Source organism: Lutra lutra, chromosome 1 (assembly GCF_902655055.1).
Source record: "Lutra lutra chromosome 1, mLutLut1.2, whole genome shotgun sequence".
NCBI classification, from domain to species: Eukaryota; Metazoa; Chordata; class Mammalia; order Carnivora; family Mustelidae; genus Lutra; species Lutra lutra.
Window position 1 is genome coordinate 217843632 of NC_062278.1, and position 22156 is coordinate 217865787.

General features: G+C 62.1%; 3 protein-coding genes across 11 annotated transcripts in view; 1 reads left to right on the forward strand and 2 right to left on the reverse strand.

The window, feature by feature from the left end:
- EVI5L (ecotropic viral integration site 5 like) overlaps window positions 1-10049 on the forward strand; it is a 28545-nt gene extending 18496 nt beyond the window's left edge. The window contains exons 11-20 of one of the 4 annotated variants that reach the window (XM_047704537.1): window positions 2293-2346; window positions 3209-3241; window positions 4361-4501; window positions 5805-5975; window positions 7421-7561; window positions 7643-7798; window positions 7902-8048; window positions 8128-8223; window positions 8304-8399; window positions 8559-10049. In XM_047704537.1, the coding sequence (XP_047560493.1) occupies window positions 2293-2346; window positions 3209-3241; window positions 4361-4501; window positions 5805-5975; window positions 7421-7561; window positions 7643-7798; window positions 7902-8048; window positions 8128-8223; window positions 8304-8399; window positions 8559-8843 (1320 nt within the window). In that variant the 3' untranslated portion in view covers window positions 8844-10049. The remainder of the gene's footprint in view (window positions 1-2292; window positions 2347-3208; window positions 3242-4360; window positions 4502-5804; window positions 5976-7420; window positions 7562-7642; window positions 7799-7901; window positions 8049-8127; window positions 8224-8303; window positions 8400-8558) is intronic. The other 3 variants (XM_047704556.1, XM_047704546.1, XM_047704566.1) reach the window with 3 other exon arrangements.
- PRR36 (proline rich 36) lies at window positions 602-18062 on the reverse strand. 6 transcript variants are annotated; one of them, XM_047704499.1, is made up of 8 exons: window positions 17543-18062; window positions 16709-16983; window positions 16493-16592; window positions 16167-16279; window positions 13890-16073; window positions 3702-3773; window positions 2974-3086; window positions 602-1453 (listed from the first exon to the last, which is right to left on the reverse strand). In XM_047704499.1, the coding sequence occupies exons 2-8, from the start codon at window positions 16974-16976 to the stop codon at window positions 1151-1153; spliced, it is 3153 nt and encodes a 1050-aa protein (XP_047560455.1). In that variant the 5' UTR covers window positions 16977-16983; window positions 17543-18062; the 3' UTR covers window positions 602-1150. The 6 variants fall into 6 exon arrangements, with proteins under 6 accessions (XP_047560455.1, XP_047560463.1, XP_047560474.1 ...); XM_047704507.1 differs by having other exon boundaries at window positions 1311-1603; window positions 2971-3086; window positions 17543-18060; XM_047704518.1 differs by lacking the exon at window positions 2974-3086 and having other exon boundaries at window positions 1311-1603; window positions 17543-18060.
- LOC125085803 (uncharacterized) lies at window positions 10687-12726 on the reverse strand. Its single transcript, XM_047704577.1, has 2 exons — window positions 11680-12726; window positions 10687-11619 (listed from the first exon to the last, which is right to left on the reverse strand). The coding sequence occupies exons 1-2, from the start codon at window positions 12573-12575 to the stop codon at window positions 11607-11609; spliced, it is 909 nt and encodes a 302-aa protein (XP_047560533.1). The 5' UTR covers window positions 12576-12726; the 3' UTR covers window positions 10687-11606.
- Window positions 18063-22156: the final 4094 nt, after the last annotated feature.

Below are 22156 nucleotides of genomic sequence, written 5' to 3' on the forward strand. Positions count from 1 at the left end.
AAGGGGCCTGGGATCGAGTCCCATATCGGGCTCCCTGCTCAGTGGGAAGCCTGCTTCTCCCTCTGCTTGCCACTCCCCCTGCTCTTGTTCTCTCTCCCTCATAAGTAAATAAAATCTTTAAAAAAAAAAAAAAGTTTCTAGAAAGGGAGAGGCAGAATCTAGATTAGAAGCCAGGTCACCTGCCACCCATACCTGAAGGGGAAAGAGACCATCTGTGTCCTGGCCCCGTTTGTAGGTTTTTCAGAAGTAGTTTTGTGTCCTGGTTTGCAGGCGTTCCCCTTTCTCAGAAATGGTGGCTTGACTGATGCACAGTCCAAACGTATGTGCCTGTCCTGCTCATGCAGTCGTGGGCCTGCCCCCATCTGGTGACAGTGAGGACCCAGCAGTAGGTAGGGACACAGCAGACACTCAGACTACGTGCCCCACCTGGAAACTTCTCCTGAGAGGAGCCTGAGAACCCACGTGCTTAAAGGATCCAGGCAGATGCCTTGTCCCATAGCCCTGCCCTTTGCTCTTTCCCTTACAGCCTATTTCAAAATGTACCTGGAATTTGCTTTAATCAGGTGTGGCAAAGTGACAGACATGGAGACAACACAGAGACTGCCGTTGAAGGAAGAGTTTATTACTCACAGTTCCCAAAGGGAGGGGGCACGCCCCACCATGCTTGGCAACAAAGGGAAGCATCAGAGTGGGTCCGGAGGCAGAGGGCGAGAGGGGCAAAGCATGGGCCAGAGCCTTTATTGTGGTCTCCACAGAAAAGAATGAGCAAGGCTGGGTAGTCGAGTTTGAGTTAAGGGTTGGTTCCTTTGAAGCTGGGAGCTGGGAGTCTACAGGGGGTCCCTCATTGTCTTGGGGGCAATTTAAGGCAGAGAGAACATTGGGCAGGATGGCATGAGTGAGAGGTAGGTGGGTGTAGGCACTGGGTTGGCTGGTTTGCATCTGAAAGGCACACTCCTACTGGTTTGCTGTGTCTAGGAATTAGCCAGTCCTCGGCGGGGCAGTCTCTCCAAGACCGGCCGGGTGGCTAGATGTCAGAGCATCAAAAACACAAGAAAAAAAAAAAAAAAAGCCTGATGTATACTTAGACCCTGTAGTTCTTGCTCACTCCTTGTCTCATTTTCTCTTTGGAGTAAGTGGGAGAGGGGAGTTGTTACTTGGCCACATCCAACTTCTCGAGGATCTCTGTGCTTACGGAGTGATGGGTCAAGCCCAGAGATGGGGCAAGAGCCCTCCAAGAGATCCGGACTCCTGATTCCAGATGTGGGGCAGAGACTTGTGCCTGAAACACCTCTAACCCAGGCAAGCTGGGGGGCTCAGACAAGACACTGCCCCCCTCTGACTCAGTTTCCCCATGCATGACATCGGTGAATGACTGTGAATCACGTCTGTGATTCTCTGACTGCAGATGCTTCCCGGGAGTGTTCTGGGTGTTTCCATCACCTTCTTCTTCCCGGAAGAATCCGGAAAATGTTGTGCGGCCCACAGAGAGGCAGCTCCCTCATTAATAATGGATGAATGCGGGGTCTCGGGGCTTCAGGAAGATGGAGGGTCTGGTTGGTCTTCGTTCAGAACACACTTAAGATCCAACCATCTGCACCTGCTCCTTAAAGGGAACATAAGTAGAGACTAAGCTGCGAGGCGTATATAAACCTCACTTTGCTTCCCGAAGGCCATGGGGAACTTAAAACCACAAATATCTAACCCAAACCCATCAGTCCAGGGGAGAAGGTAGAGAGCAAAGCAAGAGGCCTGTAGAACCCCCACCGGAGGGAAGTAACGGCTTCTGAGTCCCCTGACTTTTGGTGGGTCACAGAAACAGAGCCGTCCAACTCAAGGAGGCCCGTGGATTCAGCAAGACCCCCTCCCCGGGATCCTGACTCTGAGGACAGTTTATTCTGATAGTGCTGGAAGCGAAGCAGTGAGGGGTGGGAACAGACAGGCCAGAGGAAGGCCTGCCCTTGTAGGAAGCATCACATTGGCCTCAGACAGGCCCCAGCATGGGCTCCCAGGAGGCTCCCCAGGAAGGCAAGGGTGTTGATGGCTGACCCCTGACACACAAGTGCATACCCATGAAAGCGATCACTTTAAATGAACCAAAGTTTGTTTAAAAAAAAAAAAAAATCGAACAGGCCATGCTGAACGGGACTTGGCCCTGTTTTCTGGGATGCCTTCCCCAGAGCATTCGATGATGGCTGTCTTGTCTGGAGGCAGCCTGGCCCTTAAGGGAACGACGTCTGTCTGTACGGGAGTGGGAGTGGGCTTCTGACACACTCCCCCCCTCTCCCTACATAGAGGCTTCGGACGGAGAACCGGCTCCTGAAACAACGGATCGAGACCCTGGAAAAGGTGAGGAGTGCGGCCACCAGCCTGGGGCACCAACTCCGGCAGGCCCCAAGCAGGACCCAGCAGCCAGAGGGCCAGCCAGCCCCTGCCCGGACCCCACCCCGAACCAGTGGCCCCCCACCAAGAGCCCCGCTGAGATCTGGGCTGCCGCAGAACCAGGGGCATAGGGCAGCTTTGCTTGGGATTGGGTGTGAAATTACAACCCAGTGAACTGTAAACACGGGTCCCTCCAGGGCTGCCTGTGTAGGGGGGAAGGAGGCAGACTGCTGCTTTGACCGGGGTGCCCCGAATTAGGCCACAGGCTCCCAACCCTGTAATTTGGAGGCCTCACCCTGGAAAGAAAGGAGGTAGAGGAGGGGCGGCCTTACACTGGCGCTGTGCAGTGGGGGTGGGGGGTGCCACAACCTTGACCCTGGCCCCCATCCTGTTTTTAAAGATGGGAGTAAAGGGGGGAGAGGGGCCCCACTTGCCTCTCCTCTCCAACTCCCACTCGGCGCCCCCACTGCCCACAGGGGGCCTCGGTTCCTGTTTCAAAGCCTCAATTCTTATTCCGACTCCAAGTTAAAATATTCTGCCCCCATCACTGCCACCAGCCCGTCCCACAGCCTCCCAGAACGGCAGCCCCACCCGCCCAGCCACACACGTCCCTCTCCAGGACGGAGCTGGCTCTGGCTTTGCTCTTCCTCCGGGTCCTCTCCTGCTGGTTCTTTGGTTCTCTGGTCTCACTCCTCTCTCCCCTGCTTCTAGAGATAGTCCACTGCGTGTTAGTGACAAGTGGTTCTTGTCTGTCTCTCCCCCTCTCCTGTCCCTGCGCCTTCCGCTCTGCCTCCTCCCCCTGTCGCTCGGAACCCCCTCCGCCGGGTAGGAGAGCGCTGCTCTGGCTGATAGGTTAATCCAGGTACTGTAGCTCTTTGTCCCCCCCCCCCCCCAGCCCATGTCCCTCCTGGTCCCTGCACACCACAGCCAGGACCCGCCTCTTCCCTGGCCGCTGCCAACCCGGGGCGGGGGTGGGCAGAAGGGGGCAGGCTTGGCACCATGCATGGGGGTGGCTGGAGACCGCTTCTCAGGGGAGACAGAGATTTCCTGAGGGGGGAAGGAGAGGTGTGCGTGTGAAAGCATGGTGTGGGGGGGTAAGTGTGAGTCTGTCTGTGACTGTACACGCACGAGGACAGAAAGCCTCCTCCTTCCAGGGGACACAGGTGGGGACCCCGAGGCTCTGTCAGCCACAGGCCCTGATGTGTGCACTGCACTGAGCCTCTCTCTCTCTCTCTCTCTCTCTCACACACACACACACACACACACACACACACACACACCCCTCTGGCTCTTCACCGCTCCTACCTGCAATCTTCTCTCACCTGCTTCTGCTGCTCCCTCATCTTGAATGGCTTTATCTGGAAGCTTCTGCCCGCCACCTGGTGGCTCCGAGCCTGGAATGGGGGGACCCGGATCAGGCGGGTTGAGGGGATGAGGTAGGGGGAGGTCTTAGCCCCAGGTAGATGGAGGCCCCAGCATTCAGGACTGGAGAAGGTTCCAGAAGAGCTGTGCTCCGCCTCCCAACCCTGCCCTAAGGGGTTGGTCCTGAGTCCCTGGGCCCTCCACTGCCTCCAGACCCCCACCTTTGCCAGGGGAGCCCGGTCTCTGCTGTGCCTCAGTCCTAAATAAGGATGGTTTCTCCTCACCTGGGACAGAGGCTGAGAGGCGGGAGCCAGCAGGGGAAAAAGCTGGCCTCAGCCCCAGCCTGGGGTCCCCGTTCTCCATTTCAGCCCCACAGAGCCTGGGCCTGGGGTGGGTGTGTGTCCTAAGGTTCCTCCCCGTGTCCTGTTCCTGCCTGTGCGCCCCCCAGCCCCACAGGCCCAAACCCGGTGGGGCGCCCCATCCCAGGCTCTGAGTGCAGGAGGCCTTGACCTTGTCCCACCCCACGTCCACCCTCTCGGGGCCTCCCAAGAGGCAGGCCAGAGGGAGGGCCTGGAGTGTGAGCAGAGGGTCACGGTGTCCCCGTCCTCCCTGTGCTCAGGGGCAGGTGACACGGGCGCAGGAGGCCGAGGAGAACTACGTCATCAAGCGGGAGCTGGCAGTGGTGCGGCAGCAGTGCAGCTCGGCGGCTGAGGACCTGCAGAAGGCCCAGAGCACCATCCGGCAGCTCCAGGAGCAGCAGGTACCCGGCGGGTGTGGGGCTGCACCCCACAGCACCGCTCCTGTTCTCCGGATCAGCCCCCTACGTCCTGGGAGGGGCAGGGGAGGGGAGGAGAAACCCAGAGGGAGTGCAGATTCTGCCCCCCTCCAAGGAAGCGGCCCCACCCCCAGGTTGGGGAATCCTGGGGTTTCCATCTCCCCTGAGGTGTCCTGGGACCCAGACTCTACCTGCAAGGTCCCCTCCTTCAGCTGATGTAGCTGTGATTCCTTAGGGGAGCCCTGGAGTGTCCCCAGGGCTGTCAGCCTTCCCCAGGAGCCGGCTATGCAGGGTTGGAGCTAGCATGAGAGACGGTGGGGGGGGGGCTTCCCACTCCAGAGCCCAGCACTTTGCCCCCAGAAGAGGGTCTGGTCTATGCCCACCACTCTGAGCTGGCAGAGTGGGGGTGTGGGGGCGGCCCGGGTTGTGCTGTGGAGTCAGGACCTCTGCATCCTGGGAGGCGGGCCCTCGGGCCAGAGCACTCTGAAGATCCCACTTCTCCAGGATGTGGATTTGGGATTTTCCTTCAGCTGCACCCAGGCCACCTTCCTTATTTGATAACCTGCCAGCGGCGGCATGGCCCATGGGGAAACCAAGGTTGGGCTCATCCCAACCCTGGCGCGATGCCCGCTTCCAGGCCAGGGAGACCTTCCCCTGCCGCCCCCCGAGCTCCAGCCTTTAAGGGGCCTCCCTCACCCACCAGCCAGGTCTTCATTGTCTTGAGCAAAGCTCTTGTCATTGTCCGCACGCACCCCCCTCCCCGGGCCCCCATGGGGTACCTTCTGGGCACTGAACAAGAAAGGGATCCCAGCAGACTTTCCCCATCCCTTCCTGTTTTGAAATGGGGGTCCAATGAGAGGAGGGAGGTGGAGAAAGGGCGGCAGGAGTGCCACAGCCCTGAGCCCCACCCCGCTCCCATCCCCACTGTGTGGTTTGACACCGACCACAGAGGGAGAAGGGTGCCCAATCCTGGGAACCAGCCACTGGCATCCCTCTGGGGGCAGCTTGAGACCCTGGAAAGACCCCTTCAGAAGGTCCCTTCATTGTGGCTTTCCCAGGAAAGAGGCTAAGCCAGGCCACTCCTAGGCACAGAGCATCAGAACCCCCATGATGGGGTTGGGCTCTCTCCCCACAAGGTCAGAAAGCACAGGAAGGGGATCCAGGGCTTCTCACCTTCCACCCGTGTCTACCTGCAGCCTGAGGCCCTCTGCCAGCCCGGGGACTCTGGGGGGCGGGGGCAAGGCCCGGGCCCACAGCCAGCTGGCCGGAAGACTTGCTTATCCTTCAGCGGCAGCCTGGGGCCCAGCACAGCCTTCTGCCTGCCCCCCAGGACAACCCGCGCCTCACTGAGGACTTCGTGGCCCACCTGGAGACCGAGCTGGAGCAGTCGAGGCTGCGGGAGACAGAGACGCTGGGGGCTCTGCGAGAGATGCAGGACAAGGTTCTGGACATGGAGAAGGTGCGACTGGGTGGGCAAGTGGGTGGCTATCCGGGGAACGACGGGAAAGGGGAAGCAGAGGTGCCGGCTGCACTGAGGGAGGCATGTGGCCAGGTCCTGGTCAGGAAGGGGTGACCAGGAAGACCAGCAGGGCGCCTCAGACCAGCCCCTGCCCTGCTGCTTCCCAAGGAACCTAGAGAGCTTCCCTGACCCTCTGGTGCCCTGCTTCCCCCCCCCCCCCCATGCTTGCCTGCAAGGTTGGGTCCCTCACCACAGACCCTGCCAATGTGCCCCAGAGATGCACACACATGTCAGGGCACACGCAAAGCAGAATGACTCCTCAAGGGGCACACCTACCCTCGTGCCCCAGGCCAGCGGTGTGGTGGCGTCCAAGGGCTTCCTGGGCAGACAGCCCCACCTGTGTGTGTGTGTCTCCCTCCCTGGGCTCAGGGATGGAGTTGGGAGGGAAGGCCAAGGCCCATCAGGGTTGCTCTCTCCTTCCCCACCCCCAGAGAGATACCACCCAGGGGTTGTACTGGGACCACCCTCTCCTGGAGCCTGCTACCCTGAAGGGGGCCCCAGACCTCCTGGGCGGAGCTCAACTGCTGTCCCGACTCCCTATTGACTCAGCTCCTGCAAAGCCGCTGGAAGAGAGGTGCCCCGGCCAGCAGGGGGCAGCAGGACCCACTCACACAAGGCAGGAACCAGACCTCCCTCTTCTCAAGCCTGCCATATTTGGGGTGCCCTCCCAGGTGGGGTGTCTCTGCCCCCTCCATGGGCTTCTCAGTCCCCATCAGCCGGCCCAGAGCTGGGTTTCCCTCCCACCTGCCTCCACATCAAAGGGAAATAGGCCCAGGAGACCCTGCCGCCAACACCACCCCCAACAACTCCCACACTCAAACAAGGGTCAGTGAGGACCCCCAGTAGCAAGCCAGATTCCGATCTGGCTGGAGCACAGTCCCTCATCACTGAGCCCTTGGAACGCTAGAGCCCGGGCCTAAGCTGGCCCTCAGCCTGTTCCCGAGGGAGGGGCTGCCTAGCCTGGGGTCTGGCGGGGCAGGGAGCAGCGACAGGGAGGGGCCACCCATGGTCTCAGCTGCCGCTGGGGCAGGTCCCAAGTGTGATCGTGGGTCCCAGGGGGCGGATCTCAGGTTCCCAGGATGGGGAGGCACCCACCCTTGCCCAGCCTGCCTGGTGTTATCAGCAGTAACGTTTACCCAGAACGCCGGCGTCAGGGGGGTCACCCTGAGACAGTCCAGTGAGAGCAGGCGCTCTCCACACCCCTTCTGCAGGCCGAACCTTCTGAGGCTCTCTCCCCGGGGCCGCATGGGTGTCTCCTGGGGTGCCCGGGGCACGGTCTCCCCGCGGGGTGCCCAAGGTGGGGCTCAGAGGAGACGTGACGGAGGGGTCTCGGTCGGGGCCGCCTGGCCTCAGCTGCCCCGGGATCTGACCCCTTTCGCCCGCAGAGGAACAGCTCGCTGCCGGACGAGAACAACGTGGCGCGGCTGCAGGAGGAGCTGAAGGCGGTCAAGGTGCGGGAGGGCGAGGCCGTGGCCTCGGCGCGGGAGCTGAAGCTGCAGCTGCAGGAGCTCTCGGACACCTGGCAGGTGAGGGCCCCAGCCCGGCGCGCACGGAGCGGCCCGCGCGGCCCTCGTGGCTGCAGACGGACCGCCCCCCTCTCCCCACAGGCCCACCTGTCCCGCGGCGGCCGCTGGAAGGAGTCCCCCCGGAAGCTGGTCCTGGGCGAGCTGCAGGACGAGCTGATGAGCGTGCGTCTGCGCGAGGCCCAGGCCCTGGCCGAGGGTCGCGAGCTGCGGCAGCGCGTGGTGGAACTCGAGACGCAGGTGGGCCCGGGCGCCCGCGCCCCTCGCAGGGGCTGGGGCGGGGCGGGGCGGGCGGCCCGCGCGGGGACCAGGCGGTGACGCCCGCCCGCCCGCCCGCCCGCAGGACCACATCCACCGCAACCTGCTGAACCGCGTGGAGGCGGAGCGCGCGGCGCTGCAGGAGAAGCTGCAGTACCTGGCGGCGCAGAACAAGGGGCTGCAGACGCAGCTCAGCGAGAGCCGCCGCAAGCAGGCCGAGGCCGAGTGCAAGGTGCGCCCCCGCCCGCCGCCCCGGCCCGGCCCCCGGCGCGCCGCGCCCCTTGACCCGCCCTCGCTCCCTCTGCCCCCAGAGCAAGGAGGAGGTGATGGCCGTGCGCCTGCGGGAGGCGGACAGCATGGCGGCGGTGGCCGAGATGCGCCAGCGCATCGCCGAGCTGGAGATCCAGGTGAGCGGCGGGGCCGGGGCGGGGGGCGGGCCCCGGGGCGGGCCCTGCGCTGACCCGCGGTGACCTGGACCGCCCCGCAGAGGGAGGAGGGCCGCATCCAGGGCCAACTGAACCACTCGGACTCGTCGCAGTACATCCGCGAACTCAAGGACCAGATCGAGGAGCTGAAGGCGGAGGTGAGCGCAGGCTGGCCGCGGGAGGGGCGGAAGCCCTGCGTGTGCCCCCGCGGGGCAGGGGAGGGCGGCGGGGTGGCGGGAGGAGCGGCGGGGCGGCCGGGGTTCTGTCCGCTGGGGCGCGGCGGGGCGGGCCTTCAGCGCACGGGTTCCCCGCCCCAGGTGCGGCTGCTGAAGGGCCCGCCGCCCTTCGAGGACCCGCTGGCCTTCGACGGGCTGGGCCTGGCGCGGCACCTGGATGAGGACTCGCTGCCGTCGTCGGACGAGGAGCTGCTCGGGGTGGGCGTGGGCGTGGGCGCGGCGCTGCAGGACGCGCTCTACCCGCTGTCCCCGCGCGACGCGCGCTTCTTTCGTCGACTGGAGCGGCCGGCCAAGGACAGCGAGGGCAGCTCAGACAGCGACGCGGATGAGCTGACCGCGCCCTACAGCCAGGGCCTGGACAACTGAGGCCATCCGTGCCCTGCGTGCTGGAGCCAGGGGGGCCCCCACCTGATGAACTCCACGCCCTCCGTGGTCCCGCCCACCCGAGGGCTTGGCCCAGAGCAGCGGGGCGCAGAGGGTAGGGCCGCCGTTTGAGGATCCTCAGGGTCCCCCCAGCAGGCCTACTCTCCCCAGCAGTGTTTACCCATCTTGGTCTGTACCCCTCCAGCCCGGCTCCCTGGAGGGTCTGCCCCTCTTAACAGCCAGGGCAGGGAATGACCCAGAGGTCCCAGGACTGGATGAGCAGGAAGCTCCCTCCTCCCAGCAGTCTCTCTTCTGGGACAAGGGTGGCCCTGCTGGGAAGGGCCCTGGAGCTAAAGGAGGCCTAAGGAAGAAGGGGCCGCTCTGGGCTGGACGTCACCACCCCGTGATGCCCCTGGGGACCGCTGGTGGCTGGGCACAGATGGCCAGGCTGGGCTTTCCTGACTGGTGCGGGCATCATGGCCCCTGCAGCAGAAACCAAAGTCCCCCCTACTGTACGCAGGGCCAGCCGGGGTGCGAGTGGACAGCAGGAACCAGCCCAGACCTGGGCAGTGTCTGTCCCTGCTTCTTGGGGGCCAGAGCAGCTGCAAGGAAGTGAAGAGACCCCCTTTCCCCAGCACCCCACATCTTCCTTTTAGGACACTCCCATCACCTTGTCTTGGCCAATGATGGAGGGGCTCCCCCACTCAAGCTAGCCTGCTCTCCAAGTGGTCCCCAGCCTCCCCATCCCTTCTACCTTTCTGGTGTCCCGGACCTCACCCTTTGGCCAAGGCCAGGCCCCAGGGGGAGGAGCCTTTCCAGCGGCGTTACCTCCCCTCTGCTGCTCATGGTGGTCCCGTGGTCTCTGCAGAGTCAGAGCCGAGAACGGTGCCAAAGTCCAACCATACCCCCAGCCCCTTGCCCCCAGGGCCTTGTGACCTTCGGGCCTGACCCTGTCGGTGCTCCTGGAGCCTGGAGCAGCGTCAAAAGCAATCTCCCTGGCGCTTCCTGGGGTGGGGATCCATGCCCAGTTACCCCTTTCCGGTCGCCCGCTCCTCAGTGTTAACAAAGCCCGGGGACCAGGGTGGGCATCCGAGGGGCTCTCCATGTGCCCCCCACACTGCCCACCACCATTTTGCACACTGCCTGTTCACACTCCATATGTCGCCCAGGCGGGAAAGATGGAAAATAAAGTGTATTTACACAGTCACAGACAAGGGCACAGCACACCTGGGGGAACAGCGAGCAGCTGTGAGTCCCCAGCTCCTTGTCCCGAAAAGCGGTGCCAAGGGGACCAGATGGTCCTTGCCTATGGGAGCCTCCCATGGTCTAAGGGAATCAGAGGTAGGGGGCCCAGCAGGCCAGCAGGGATACCAAAGAGGCTGCCCAGTCGGCGGGGGCGGGCAGCATGGGAGAGAAAAGGGCAGGCGCTGGTTCCATGTGAACAAAAGGTTGGGGGTTGGGGATCTGATGGGGGGACAAGTCACAAAGGTCTTCAGATGTCAGGCCGACACATGGACTGTTACGGCATGCCCATTTTCGAAAGGGCGGCTCTGGAGATGGTGGGAGTGAGGAGGTATTGGGTGGGAGGCATGATTTTTCACCGGGGCAAGTTCGCCTGTGCCTGGAGACCTGAGACCTGGAGGAATGTGGGGGCACAAGTCTTCAGGAAGATGCGGGATCTGGTTGGTGTTCATTCTGCTCACACTTCCGGAGACCTTCGGGGTCCTCTGCCCTGCACCCAGCTGAGGAGTCCCCAGTGTAGTAGAGACAATGGCGTGGGGCTGGGGGCTGAGCCTGCTGACTAGTGGGGTAACTTCCCAAAAGAATCAAGGAAGGCTTCCTGGAAGGTGGGGGTGGGAGGTGGAGTCCTCTCCAAAGACAAAAGCAGAGAGCAAGACTTGGCAGGTCAGCAGGAGGCGCAGGATGCCATTGAAGAAGGAAGTGGGCAGGGCCAGACTGAGAATCGGTTTGGGAACCAGAATTTGTCCTCTGAACTGAGGGCACCGGGGAGCCATGGAGAGCTTAGGTGGAAGAGGGGGCACCATCAGATGGACCACAGTGTTGGGGGTTGGGAGGTCAGGACAGAACCCCAACAGCTGGGCAGTAGGGACAGTGAGTAGGGGCTCCCCTGAGGGAAGGAGGCCCAAAGAGGCAGAGCCCTTTGTGGGGTTCCCCATGGAGCTGAGGCAGAGTTGGGGGGATGAGTAGCAGGAGAGCCAGGGATGGCAAAGGAAGGCTTCCCAGGAGGAGAATCTTAGTTGGGTTCAGGCAGATGCCAGCCAGGCCCTGCCCTCTGCACCCGAAGTGTCCTCACCCACAGTGGCCTGATACCTGCCGGCAGCAAGGCTGGTTCTGCACCAGGACGGCCAAGTCCCACGCACTGACCCATCGCCCAGCCATGGTGTGTGTCCCCACACCATTCCCATCATACAGATTGAACACTGAGAGCCCCAACAGTTGCTGTCTCTTCTGCTCCCACGGGTAATTCTACCCCAGCTGGCTCCCCAGGAAGGGGCAGGGCCCCAGGGGAGAATGTCTGAGGTTCTGCCCTGCTCCATCTCAGGGGCTGGTCTTGATGCCCTGGCTGCCCAGCACGTCAGGATTCAGCCCCTACATCTGGAAACAAGGACACCTGGGTCCTTGCAGGGCCCTCTGGTTTGCCATTGAACTCCAATCTTGAGTGAGGGAGCAGCATGCCCCCCCCCATATACATTGGCCCCCAGGGGCAGAGGTGCACCGTCCCACTGGGAGAAGGTAGATTTTGTACTAGGACTCCAGGCTGACATCGGGGGTGAGGACAGGCAGGACTTGGTGATCTGTGCCTGACAGGACTACAGGGGACTGGGTCTGAGGGCAGAGACCAGGCTGAGGGTCGAACACGGTCCTGCTCTGTCCTTTGACCTGCCCCGTTTGTGGTCCCCACCAGGCCTGCATCATACTTGCCGTAACACAGGAGACCCTCAGGGAGAAAAGGCCCGGGGGCCGAATTTTTGGCCCCACTACTTGGGAAGAAGGGCCTGGGTGGGGGTAGAGGAGTCCAGGGTCAGGGTGACTCAGCTGCGAGAGGAAGGACAAGAAATTCTGATAGGGAGGCAGGTGAAAACAGACTGACTTTGTTGAGGACCCTTGCTGTGGGCACAGGCAAGGATGCCTGGCTGGAGGGGCTTGAGGAGGGCATCCTGAGATGGAGGGAAAGGGGAGGCCCATGCGTTGGGAGGCACAAAGGGGCGTGGTGAGAGCGCCTGGGGAGGGAGAAGCAATGTGAAGGCTTCTTGGTCTCCCACCCAGCCTTGGGGAGAGGCTGCTCCTTCCCCGCAGAACCCTCTCTGCACAGCGGGCTGGCAGGGGCAAGGAATCCTCGGTGCCGCCTGACCCAGGAGGACCCTGTACTCTACACCAGGCCTTCTTAAGGGGTCCAGGGCCCACCTGCAGACCTACCTTCTGCGATGGAGCCTCCTCACTGAGCAGAGTGCAGTGCGCCCTGGATTGGGTTGGGCTGGGAGAGCGCAGGAGAGCCAAGATCGCCCTCAGGTCTTCAGCGACCCCTCCCTCCCTTGGGCACTCCTGGCGTGCACTGTGAGAAGGAGGCCTCAGGAAGGGACGCCTTGCCCTCGTCCCAGACCTGGAAGAGCCATTCCCACATGTTTTTCTCCTCTCGGCAAGAGATGCCGGCTCCCTTAGGGGAGTGTAGGATGAGTTTCGGTAGTTCAGCCACGCCCGGCACGCATCACTCATGCACTGGATCTCGCAGTATCAATGGGCCGCTCCTGCGCCTAATGTTCCCACCGCAAATCTCCCAGGAAAAAAAACCCAGGCCCACGCACGTGCGTGGGGGCGCCGCGCTGGACCGCGGGGACTCAGCAGCACCAGGTCCCATCCCAGCCCTGCCTCAGCGCCCGCGCCTTAACAGAGAAAAAGCACCGCTGCGTTGTGTGCTAGAGACCTTCAGCCAGAGCTACTACCCGCCCGTGCCCTGCCCCTCCCGCCGCCCCGCGGTGGACCACCCCCTCCCCCGCCGGCGACCGCGAGGCGCACAGGCTGCAGGGTCCCGCCTTTATTGCAAACTCGGGGAGCACGTAGTAGACAATACTCAGGACATGGGGTGGGGCCTACCAGGGACCGGGCAGGGCTCAAGGGGAGCCGGAGGGAGTCCAGGCCACCGGGCCGGGCTCGAGGGGGAAGACCTTGGCCAGAGGCGTAGGTGGGACGCGAGCCTGGACCCAAATCTAGGCCTCCAGGGGCTACGTCCAATCCACCGGGAGCCAGATTCCCGGAAGAGGGCAGCCGGGCAGCCTAAGACAGAGAGGCATAACCAGAGAGAAGGGGTGTCGTGGGCGGGGCTAAGGGTCTGGCTCAGTGGAAGGTCTCCACCTCCACCACCGTCCAGTCACCCTGCGGGGAAGCCACGTCGTCCGGGGAGAAGCTGGTGACCGAGGTGATGCTGGCGCGGGACTCGTCCAGGGGAGACAACAGTTCAGCCCAGCGGCCCAGTTCGGCGTCGCTGAGCGCAGTCCGGGCGCCCCCCGCGACGCCACCAGCTCCTGCGCCTCCTGGGCCGCCACCGCCGGCAGCACCCTCCGCCGCAGCTAGCAGCAGCGTCCGGCTCAGCAGGTGCTGCACGACGCTCGCCTGCAGCGCCCCCAGCGGCAGCTCGCCCAGGCGCGCCGGCTTCGCGCCACGCGAGGCCGCCGCCGCGCCTGCTCCAGCTACCACCTTCCCGCTACCCGCGCCGGCGCCGGGACCCGCATCCAGCGCGCTTGGGGCGGGGGGCGCCGACTCGGGCCCCTCAGCCTCGTAGATGGTGCACAGGCCATCAGCGGAGCCCGAGCCGGCAGCGGGAGGCCAAGGCAGGGACGCTCCTGCGAGGAGAGATGCCAGGCTGGGCCTACCGGGCGGGAAGCGCGGCTCCCGCCACAAGGCCCCGCCCCTCGCCTCCGTCCCGCCCCAGACCCAAGTGTCCTGACCGCGAGCTGGACGCCCTGGCCTCCCACCCCGCCCCCCTCCCACCTGGCCCCTCCCACAGCTCGGCGGGATCCACCGGCCGCTTACCTGGGGTGCTGCGGACGGCCAGCGGCGGAGCGGGACCTCGGCTCCAGGAGGCCGGGTGACAGGCGGCGAGCTCCGCGTCGGCGGGCGGGGAGGCCGCGGCGCCGCCCTCCGGCCCACTGTCGTAGCCGCGCAGCTCTTCCGGCGTGCTGGTGGCGCTGCTGCTGTGGCCCGCCAGATCCGGGCCACTCAGCGTGCTGGACGGGCTGCGCGAGGGCGGTGGTGGCGGAGCCGGGGCCAGCGCCAGGGTCAGCCGTGGGCCCGGGATCGGGGCATCCGGACCTGGGGTCGGGGGTCGGCGAGGGGCCTGCAGAGGGGGTGAGTCCGGGGGAGAGGGAGGGACTTGCAGAGGGGGCAGAGCCAGGGAAGGTGGAGTCTGAGGAGGGGGCGTAGCCATGGAGGGAGGGGCCTGCAAAGGGAGAGGAGAGGCCTGTAGAGGAGGCAAGGCCAGGGAAGGTGGAGCCTGAGAAGGCGTGGCCAGGGGAGAGGGTGTGGCCTGCAAAAGGAGAGTCGGGGTCTGCAGAGGAGGTAAGGCCAGGGAAGGTGGAGCCTGCGGAGACGGTGTGACCAGGGGAGAGGGAGGGGTCCGCGGAGAGGGTGTGGCCACAGGAGAGGGTGGGGCCCGGGAGGAGGGCGTGGCCACAGGAGAGGGAGGGGCCCGCGGGAAGGGTGAGGCAGGGGGAGAAGGAGGAGCCTGAAGAGGAGGCAAAGCCAGGGAAGGTGGAGCCTGGGGAGGGGGTATGGCCAAGGGAGAGGAACGGTCATGCAAAGGGGGTGATACCGGAGAGAGTGGGGCCTGCAGAGGTGGTGGGGTCTGAACTGGGAGCACGCTCGGGGAGGGACTAGCCTGCAGAGGGGGTGTGGCCAGAGACCCAGCAGTTTGTTGAGGAGCGGTGGTTAAGAAAGAGGGTGGGGCCTGCGGAGGTGGCGAGGCCAGAGAAGGTGGGGCCTGTGTAGGGAGCCGGGTCGAAGAGGGAGTGGCCTGTAGATGGGGTGTGGCCAGAGGAGGTGGGGTCTGCGGAGTGGGCATGGCCAGGGCAGAGGGTGAAACCTGCAGAGATGGTGAGGGATATGGAGAGCACAGAGGAGGAGGAGGACCCTGTGAAGAGAGGGTGGTCAGAGGACAGGGAGAGGCTTGCAGAGGGTATGTGGCCGGAGAGGTGTCCTGTGTGGGAGGCGTGGTCATTGTATAGGGCGTGGCCTCAAGAGAGGGAGGAGATAGGGAAGGACTGGCCAGTGGAGGGGTAGTAGTCAAAGTGGAAAGGCCCTGCAGAGGGGGTGTGGCTTGGGGAGAGGGCGGGCTTAGCAGAGATGTTGCTTGAGTAAGAGGGGCTTGGAGCGGGGCCTTGCTTGGTGGTCCAGGAGCCAACAAAGGAGATGTGGCCAAGGGAGAGGGGGGAGTCAGAAGAGGGGGCAAAGCTGGAGAAGCCTGGGTTGGGGGCATACTCTGCAGAGGGGGTGACGATGATGGAGAGAATGAAGCCAGAAAAGTGTTCGTGGGAGAGGTGGATGCCTCCAAAAAGGAGGTACCCAGGTGTGTGGGTGGGTCTTGCAAAGGAGGTGTGGCCGGCGGAGAGGGGAGGGTCTGAGGAGGGAGTGGAGCGGATGGAGGAGGGGCTAGTGAAAGAGGTGTGGCCAAAGGGCCGCTTGCGGATTGAGAAGGGGGCGTGGTCGGTGGAGAGGGAGGGAGCGTGGCAGGCAGGGGAGTGCCTGTGATATGTGGAGGCGGTGCCAGTTGTGCGGTCGAACACGGCGGAGAGGGTGTGGCTAAAGGAGGAGAAAGACCCTGCGCAGGGGTTGCGCCCTTCCTTGGGGGTGTGGACTGGCGGGGGTGCAGAACCTGCACCCCTTTCGTCTTGGGCGGCGAGGGATGCCCCAGAGCCCTAGGTGTTCCACCCGGCGAGGCCCCAGGGCGGGCGGGAGAGGACAGAGGAGTGGCGCTGGAGCCCAAGGGGCGCGAGGCTGGCTTCTGGAGGCCTCCGCCGGCGCCGGGTCGCCTCCTGGCGGCGGGGCTCGGCTCTGCGGTACCATGCTGCGGGGCACTGCTCACTGATTTCCTGGGAGCCTCGGTCGGAGGCCGCGGCCGGGCACTGGGAGCTGCCCGAGGAAGACCGACTTCAGCGCCTGCAGCCCGAGACCGACGGGAGGTGGCTGGGGAAGGGGCGCCTGGGGAGGGCCCAGAAGAGTCTGGGGACAAAGCAGAAGGCGGGAGGGTCAGAGATACTTCAGGGCTCGTCCCCTTCACTGCCCAGGAACCCCGCTCCTCCCCAGGTCACATACCTCTCCGTGCCCCGGCGCTCAGCGCGCTCCTTCTGGGGGTTTCTGGGGCTTTTCCTCTGGTCACGGGTTCCTCAGCTGGGGAACGAAGCCCCTTCTGTGCAAGAGAGCCTAGCCTAGGGACAGGAGTGGCCGCCCTCAGTACAGAGCTCCTTGTTTTCTCCCAAGTCTACATTTCTCATTTATGCCCTCTCTGCGGACCAATAATGGCTTTCATTCAACTTGCACCCAGTGACCTGCAAATGCTCCCACTCCCCAATTCACATGTAAAATTAAGTTTCCAGATAGTGACACTAACCCTTACCAAAGGGACTGGGAAGGCATTTTACCTGGTGGTCCCGCTGGCACGTCCCGAGCTGGAAATAGAGCCTGGGCCTGGGGTCTTGGCAGGGGCCCGCTCCCCTCTCCCAGTAGCTGGGGGCCTGGAGGCTATGGGGAGAAGGCCAAGTCAAGGCGGTGCCCCAGGAAGGAAGGGGAGACTGGAGCCTTAGAAGGAAAGGGGGGCAGGAAGATAGGATCTGAATGGGGGAAAGACTGTGGGGTACCTGGACTCCGGGGGCCTGTCCCAGCGCTCTGTGTTGGTCCCACCCGGGGACCAGCCTCCGGGAGGGCGGCTGCCCGGATACCCCCGGATCGCTCAGCCAGGGGCCCTCGCCCGGCAGCTCCCGCTGCTCCCAGGACGCGGAGAGCTGCGCTGGTTACTGGAGGAGGAGGTCGAGGAGACCCTGGGGGCCTGGGGGTAGGAAGGCCTGGAGGGCGAGAAGCTGGCGTCCGCGTGGGGGCCCCTGACCTGCCCTTGTCCCTCTTGTCCATCCCGCACCTGATGAGGAGACAGACGGATGGATCAGCATCTCGGCTCCTGCATGCTATGCTGCCTGCACGGACCCTGGTCCTGGTCCCTCGCTGCCCCTTCCCCAGCGTTGTCACCCATGGGCGCCCAAAACTCGGCCTCGATCCACTTCCTTCCCACGCACACAGCCACTCACCCACCCACCCGCCCAGCTGCTCAGGATTGTCCCCTAGTCCCAACCCCACCATCTTCCTGCAAAGCTGAAGCCCCAGCCCGCCCGCCTCTGCTCCCTTTCAGGACTCGAGACCCACGCCCCCACCCCTCGCCCCTTCAGGACCCGGACCACCAGCCTCGGGGACGGGGGGCTGCTATAGGCTCCAGCTAAGGGGGACGGGAGCGCACGCCCGGGTCCCCTCGCCAGCCCCCCCGAGCCTTCCCCGAGGATGCGGGCACCTGCCAGGAGGAGGAGCGGCCCCAGCGGCCCGCTATGGGGCTCGGGGAGACAAAGAGCCGCGTCCGGAGCGCGTCCCCCTCCCCCAGCCGGGCCCTGGTCCGCGCCGCCCGCTCCACCTGCTCGCGCCGCGCTCACCTCGGGATCCGGCCGCCCGCCTCTCCACGCTGGGTCGTCTGGGGTGGGGCCGGGCGGGAGCGCCGGGGCTGCAGCCTGCGGCGGGCGGGCGAGGGGAGGGGGCTGCGGGCGGTGGCGCCAGGAGCCGGGCCCGCCCCTCCGCCGCCGATGGGAGACGGGGGCGCGCGCGCTCGTTCCAGACCCGGGAGGCGGTGGGCGGGAGCGCGCCGGGGGCGGCGGGGAGAGGCGCTGTGGAAGGAGGCGCAGCTTCTCCGCTCCCGAGCCGGAGGGCCTCAGATTCCCAGCCGCAGGGGCTTCGGCGGAATCCCTTGGGGGTCCCGGCAGGGCCTAGCCCCTTCCTCCCGACACACACACCTGCCCCGGCCCCCACCACCCCAACCACCTGGCGACCGAGGCCCGCCTGGACGCGGATAGGCTGGGCCCTGACAACGAGGGGGCGGGAACATCGTGCCTCGTGCCCATTCAACCAATCCGGCCCTCAGGGTCCCTGTCCCTGTCCTCGCCTTCGCAACCGCGCGACCGCGGAGGCCCGGCCCCCCAGAATCCTCGGGGGCTTCGGCCCCTCTCATATCCAAGACTTTTCCCAGACCCCAGAAAAACCCTAATTGGGGGGGGGCGGACTACGGAGAGAATACAGCCCTGGAAGTTTAGGGGTAGATTCGGGTTCGGGGGGAACACAAAAAGAAAGGAACGATGGGGAGGGGGAGACAGGACTGTGAGAAGTGATCCAGCCTTTGGCAGGGCAGAGCACCACCCCTCTCCACACCCTCCTATGTTATATGAAAAAGCGAAGTCAAGTCAGCAGAGCCGAGCTTTGGGGCAGGGGGGGAGAGGGGAGGCGAGGGGCAGATACAAGATTGGGAATGGGGTGGAAGGGGTCAAAACTGGTGCATGAAGGAGCAGAGCTGATCCTGGCCAAGGCTGCCCAGCACAGCTGTGGGGAGTGGAGGTGTCATTTTGGGGACTTTAACCAATTCCTGCAGGGGTCTCAGTGGAGGGCCCTGACCAGGGACAGTGGCATGGAGGAGGCAGAAGCGTGAAGAAGGAGACGGCCATCCTCAGCTGTTCCGCACTGGCCCACTGATGCCAAGCGCCCTCCTGCACCCCTACTTACTGCTACACAACCTACCCCCCAAACCCTCCCCATCCCCACCACCCTACACACACATAGTGCTTTCTGCCTAGGATACCTCCTCTCTCCGGACTTAGCCACCCTCTACCCCATCCCAAAGCACCAGCGCTCTCTGCCCCAACCCATTCTCCATCTCCATGTCTGCATGTCCGCACATGGGCTGTTCATTCCTTGTCTGGAACTGGGGGACTTCCATGCACAGGACAAGAAGAGGAGTCATTTGTCTCCTGGCTGAAGCTGTCCTGGAGGGAAGGGGGTGGGTGGGGCTGGAAGTAGGGCTTTGGGTTTTTTCACGTTAGGACCCACTGAGGGTCAGGGAATGGAAGAGAGCAAGGTCGGAACTCTACAGTAGCTCTTCTTTCAAGGAAAACCATCCTCCAGACTGCGGGAGTGTCCCCTCACCATTCCTCGGGGCACTGCCCTCTAGATCAGATCATTCTAGACCCCGCCTCCTGCCCCCAAGTCTTCCCAAGCATCACCTCTGTGAGGCCCTTCTGGCACGACAGCAGCCTGGTCCCTCCGCCAGCCCACCCGCCCCCTCACCAGCAGTGCCCTTCTGGGTGAGTCACAGCCACCCACCCAGATATCTGCCTCCTACCTTGTACAGGGCAAGATCCCTCCAAGGCTACTCTGAATCCATCCTGCCTTCCATTGGGATCTGGACTCTGCCCTCTTTTAAGAACACTCCAAACGTCCATCAACGGGGATGGATTATACAAAACAAAGTATGCCTTACAGTGGAATGATCCTCAGCAAGAAAAAACAACAGACTACCCAGACACTCAAAACAGGGACACATCTCAAAAACATTCTCCCGAACAAAAGAACCCCCCACACACACACACGCATACACATACATCATGCACTGCCTGATTCCATTTATATAACACTCCAGAAAAGGCAAGCTAATCTATAGTGACAGAAAGCAAAGCAGTGGTAGCCGGTGCCGGTGGAGGAGGGAGACTGTTGAACGACCCACTGTAGCCAGTCTCAAGACTCCTGAGCCTCCGAAATCCTGTGGGACAATAAATGCAAGTGCTTTTAAGCTGCTAGGATGGGGGGGTAGGTAGAAAACTACCTCATGTTCACAAAACCTAAAAAGTTGGATATTTAATACCAAGCGTTGGTGAGGATGTGAAGAAAGAGGAAGGCTGGTGCACCGTTGGTGGGAGTACAAAATGGGGGAACCGCTGTGGAAAACAGTATGGTGGTTCCTCACAAAAGGAAACAATTAAAGAAGTATCATATGGGGGCACCTGGGTGGCTCAGTGGGTTAAAGCCTCTGCCTTCAGCTCAGGTCATGATCCCAGGGTCCTGGGATCGAGCCCCACATCGGGCTCTCTACTCAGCGGGGAGCCTGCTTCCTCCTCTCTCTGTCTCTGCCTGCCTCTCTGCCTACTTGTGATCTCTGTCTGTCAAATAAATAAATAAAATCTTAAAAAAAAAAAGTATCATATGATCCAGCAATCCCACCCAAAAGAATTGAAAGAAGAAAGAGAGAGAAAAGGAAAGAAAAGAAAAAAAGAAATAGGTCTGAACCCAACTATGTTCATGGCAGCATGAACCACAATGGCGAGGTACCCCTTCATGGATGAATGAATGAACAGAACGTGGTACATCCACAATGAGATATTTCTCAGCGTTAAAAAAGAAGGACATCCTGACACCTGCTACAATGCAGATCGACCTTGAGGACATTGTACTCAGTGATGTAAGCCAGTCACAAAAGGACGCATACTGTATGATTCCAATTATATGAGATCTCTAGAAGAATCAGACTCATGAAGACACAGTAGATGGTGGAAGCCAGGGGCTGGGGTGGGGGGATGAGGAGTTAATGTTTCATGGGGACAGAGTCTCAGTTTTTGCCAAATGGAAAGTGCTCCGGAGACGGACGGTGGTGATGGTTTCAGGACAAGGGGAACGTACTTAACAATGGTTACAATGGTGGGTTCTATGTTACAGTGTTTTACCTTGATTTTTTTTTTTTAAGGGCTGGTTATTATCAATGTGGAACAACTCATGCGGGACCAATGTGAATGTAAAGTCGGCAGTCTTTCAGTGAGAGACTATGTGAAAGCATAGTGAGTATGCGTGTCCTGTGACAGCCATTCTACTCCGGTGACTAAACTCCTCTGTATTGCGGTTCCTGGGTGGTTCAGTGGGTTAAAGCCTCTGCCTTTGGCTCAGGTCATGATCCCAGGGTCCTGGGATCGAGCCCCGCATCAGGCTCTCTGCTCAGTGCAGAGCCTGCTTCTCTCTCTCTCTCTCTCTCTGCCTGCCTCTCTGCCTACTTGTGTTCTCGGTCTGTCAAATAAATAAATAAAATCTTTTAAAAAAATAAAATAAATAAACTCCTCTGTATCATCTGAGCACCCACAGTCCCCACCTGGGCAGAAAGTCCAAAGTGCCAGGGAGTTAATACCCTCTCTATCCCCCTTCCCCAGAGCAGCTCTGAGCCTGACAGGAGCTGGTGCATCAACACTTCGGCTCTTGGGTGGGACCACGTGGAGGTAGGTCCTGCACCATCTCCCAGAGCTCTCCAGCAGAAGAGAGCCCTAGCTGCCTATGCACCTGTTCATTTGCCCTCATTCGTGTGCCATTGTTAATACTTACTGACCTCTTCTTCCTTTGCTGGTCTCCCCTCCCCATCGCCCCACTTCAGTGCTTCCTGAGATCACTTTCCAGGGAGACCACTGGAGTCCGATTCCTTGTCTCAGGGTCTGCACCTAGAGGCGTCTGAACTGAGACAACACCTCGATCCTCCACCCACCCATCATTTACCAAAGCCCCACAGGGTGCCAGGCACTGTGCCAAGTGTTGGGGACCCAGCGGGGAGCAGGAAGCTCATGTGCTAGGGTCCTAGGGCTTCTATCCCAGTGACCTCAGAGATTCATACAAGTGTGTAAAGCAAGGTGTGTCAGGATGCTCACTCCAGGGGCGTGTGAGGGGCTCAGTCCGTTAAGGGTCTGCCTTCAGCTCAGGTCATGATCCCAGGGTCCTGGGATGGAGCCCTGTGTTGGGCTCCCTGCTCCGCAGAGAGTCTGCTTCTCCCTTTCCCTGTGCTACTCCCCATGCTCTTATGTGCATGTGCGCACGCTCTCTCTCAAATAAATAAAGTGTTTTGTTTTTTTTTTAAGGATGCTCACTCCAGGGGCACCTGGGTGGCTCAGTGGGTTAAAGCCTCTGCCTTGAGCTCAGGTCATGATCTCAGGGTCCTGGGATCGAGCCCTGCATCGGGCTCTCTGCTCAGCGGGGAGCCTGCTTCCTCCTCTCCCTCTCTGCCTGCCTCTCTGCCTACTTGTGTTCTCTCTCTCTCTCTCTCTGTCAAATAAATAAATAAAATCTTAAAAAAAAATAAAAAGGATGCTCACTTCAACATAAAGCTTTAAACACCACCCCCACCCCCAGGACATGGATCCAAGGAGCTACTCCTGGGCAGGAAGGGGTGAAGGAGAGGGAGAAATGACTCCATCTCAAAT

Coding starts and splice junctions, on each gene's coding strand:
- PRR36 (XM_047704483.1), bottom strand. CDS start 16,976: ATGGACAAGAGGGACAAGGGCAGGTCAGGGGCCCCCACGCGGACGCCA. Junction 16,593..16,708: donor GACAGGCCCCCGGAGTCCAG/GTACCCCACAGT, acceptor TTCTCCCCATAG/CCTCCAGGCCCCCAGCTACT. Junction 16,074..16,166: donor GAGCGCCGGGGCACGGAGAG/GTATGTGACCTG, acceptor CTTTGTCCCCAG/ACTCTTCTGGGCCCTCCCCA.
- LOC125085803 (XM_047704577.1), bottom strand. CDS start 12,575: ATGAGTGATGCGTGCCGGGCGTGGCTGAACTACCGAAACTCATCCTAC.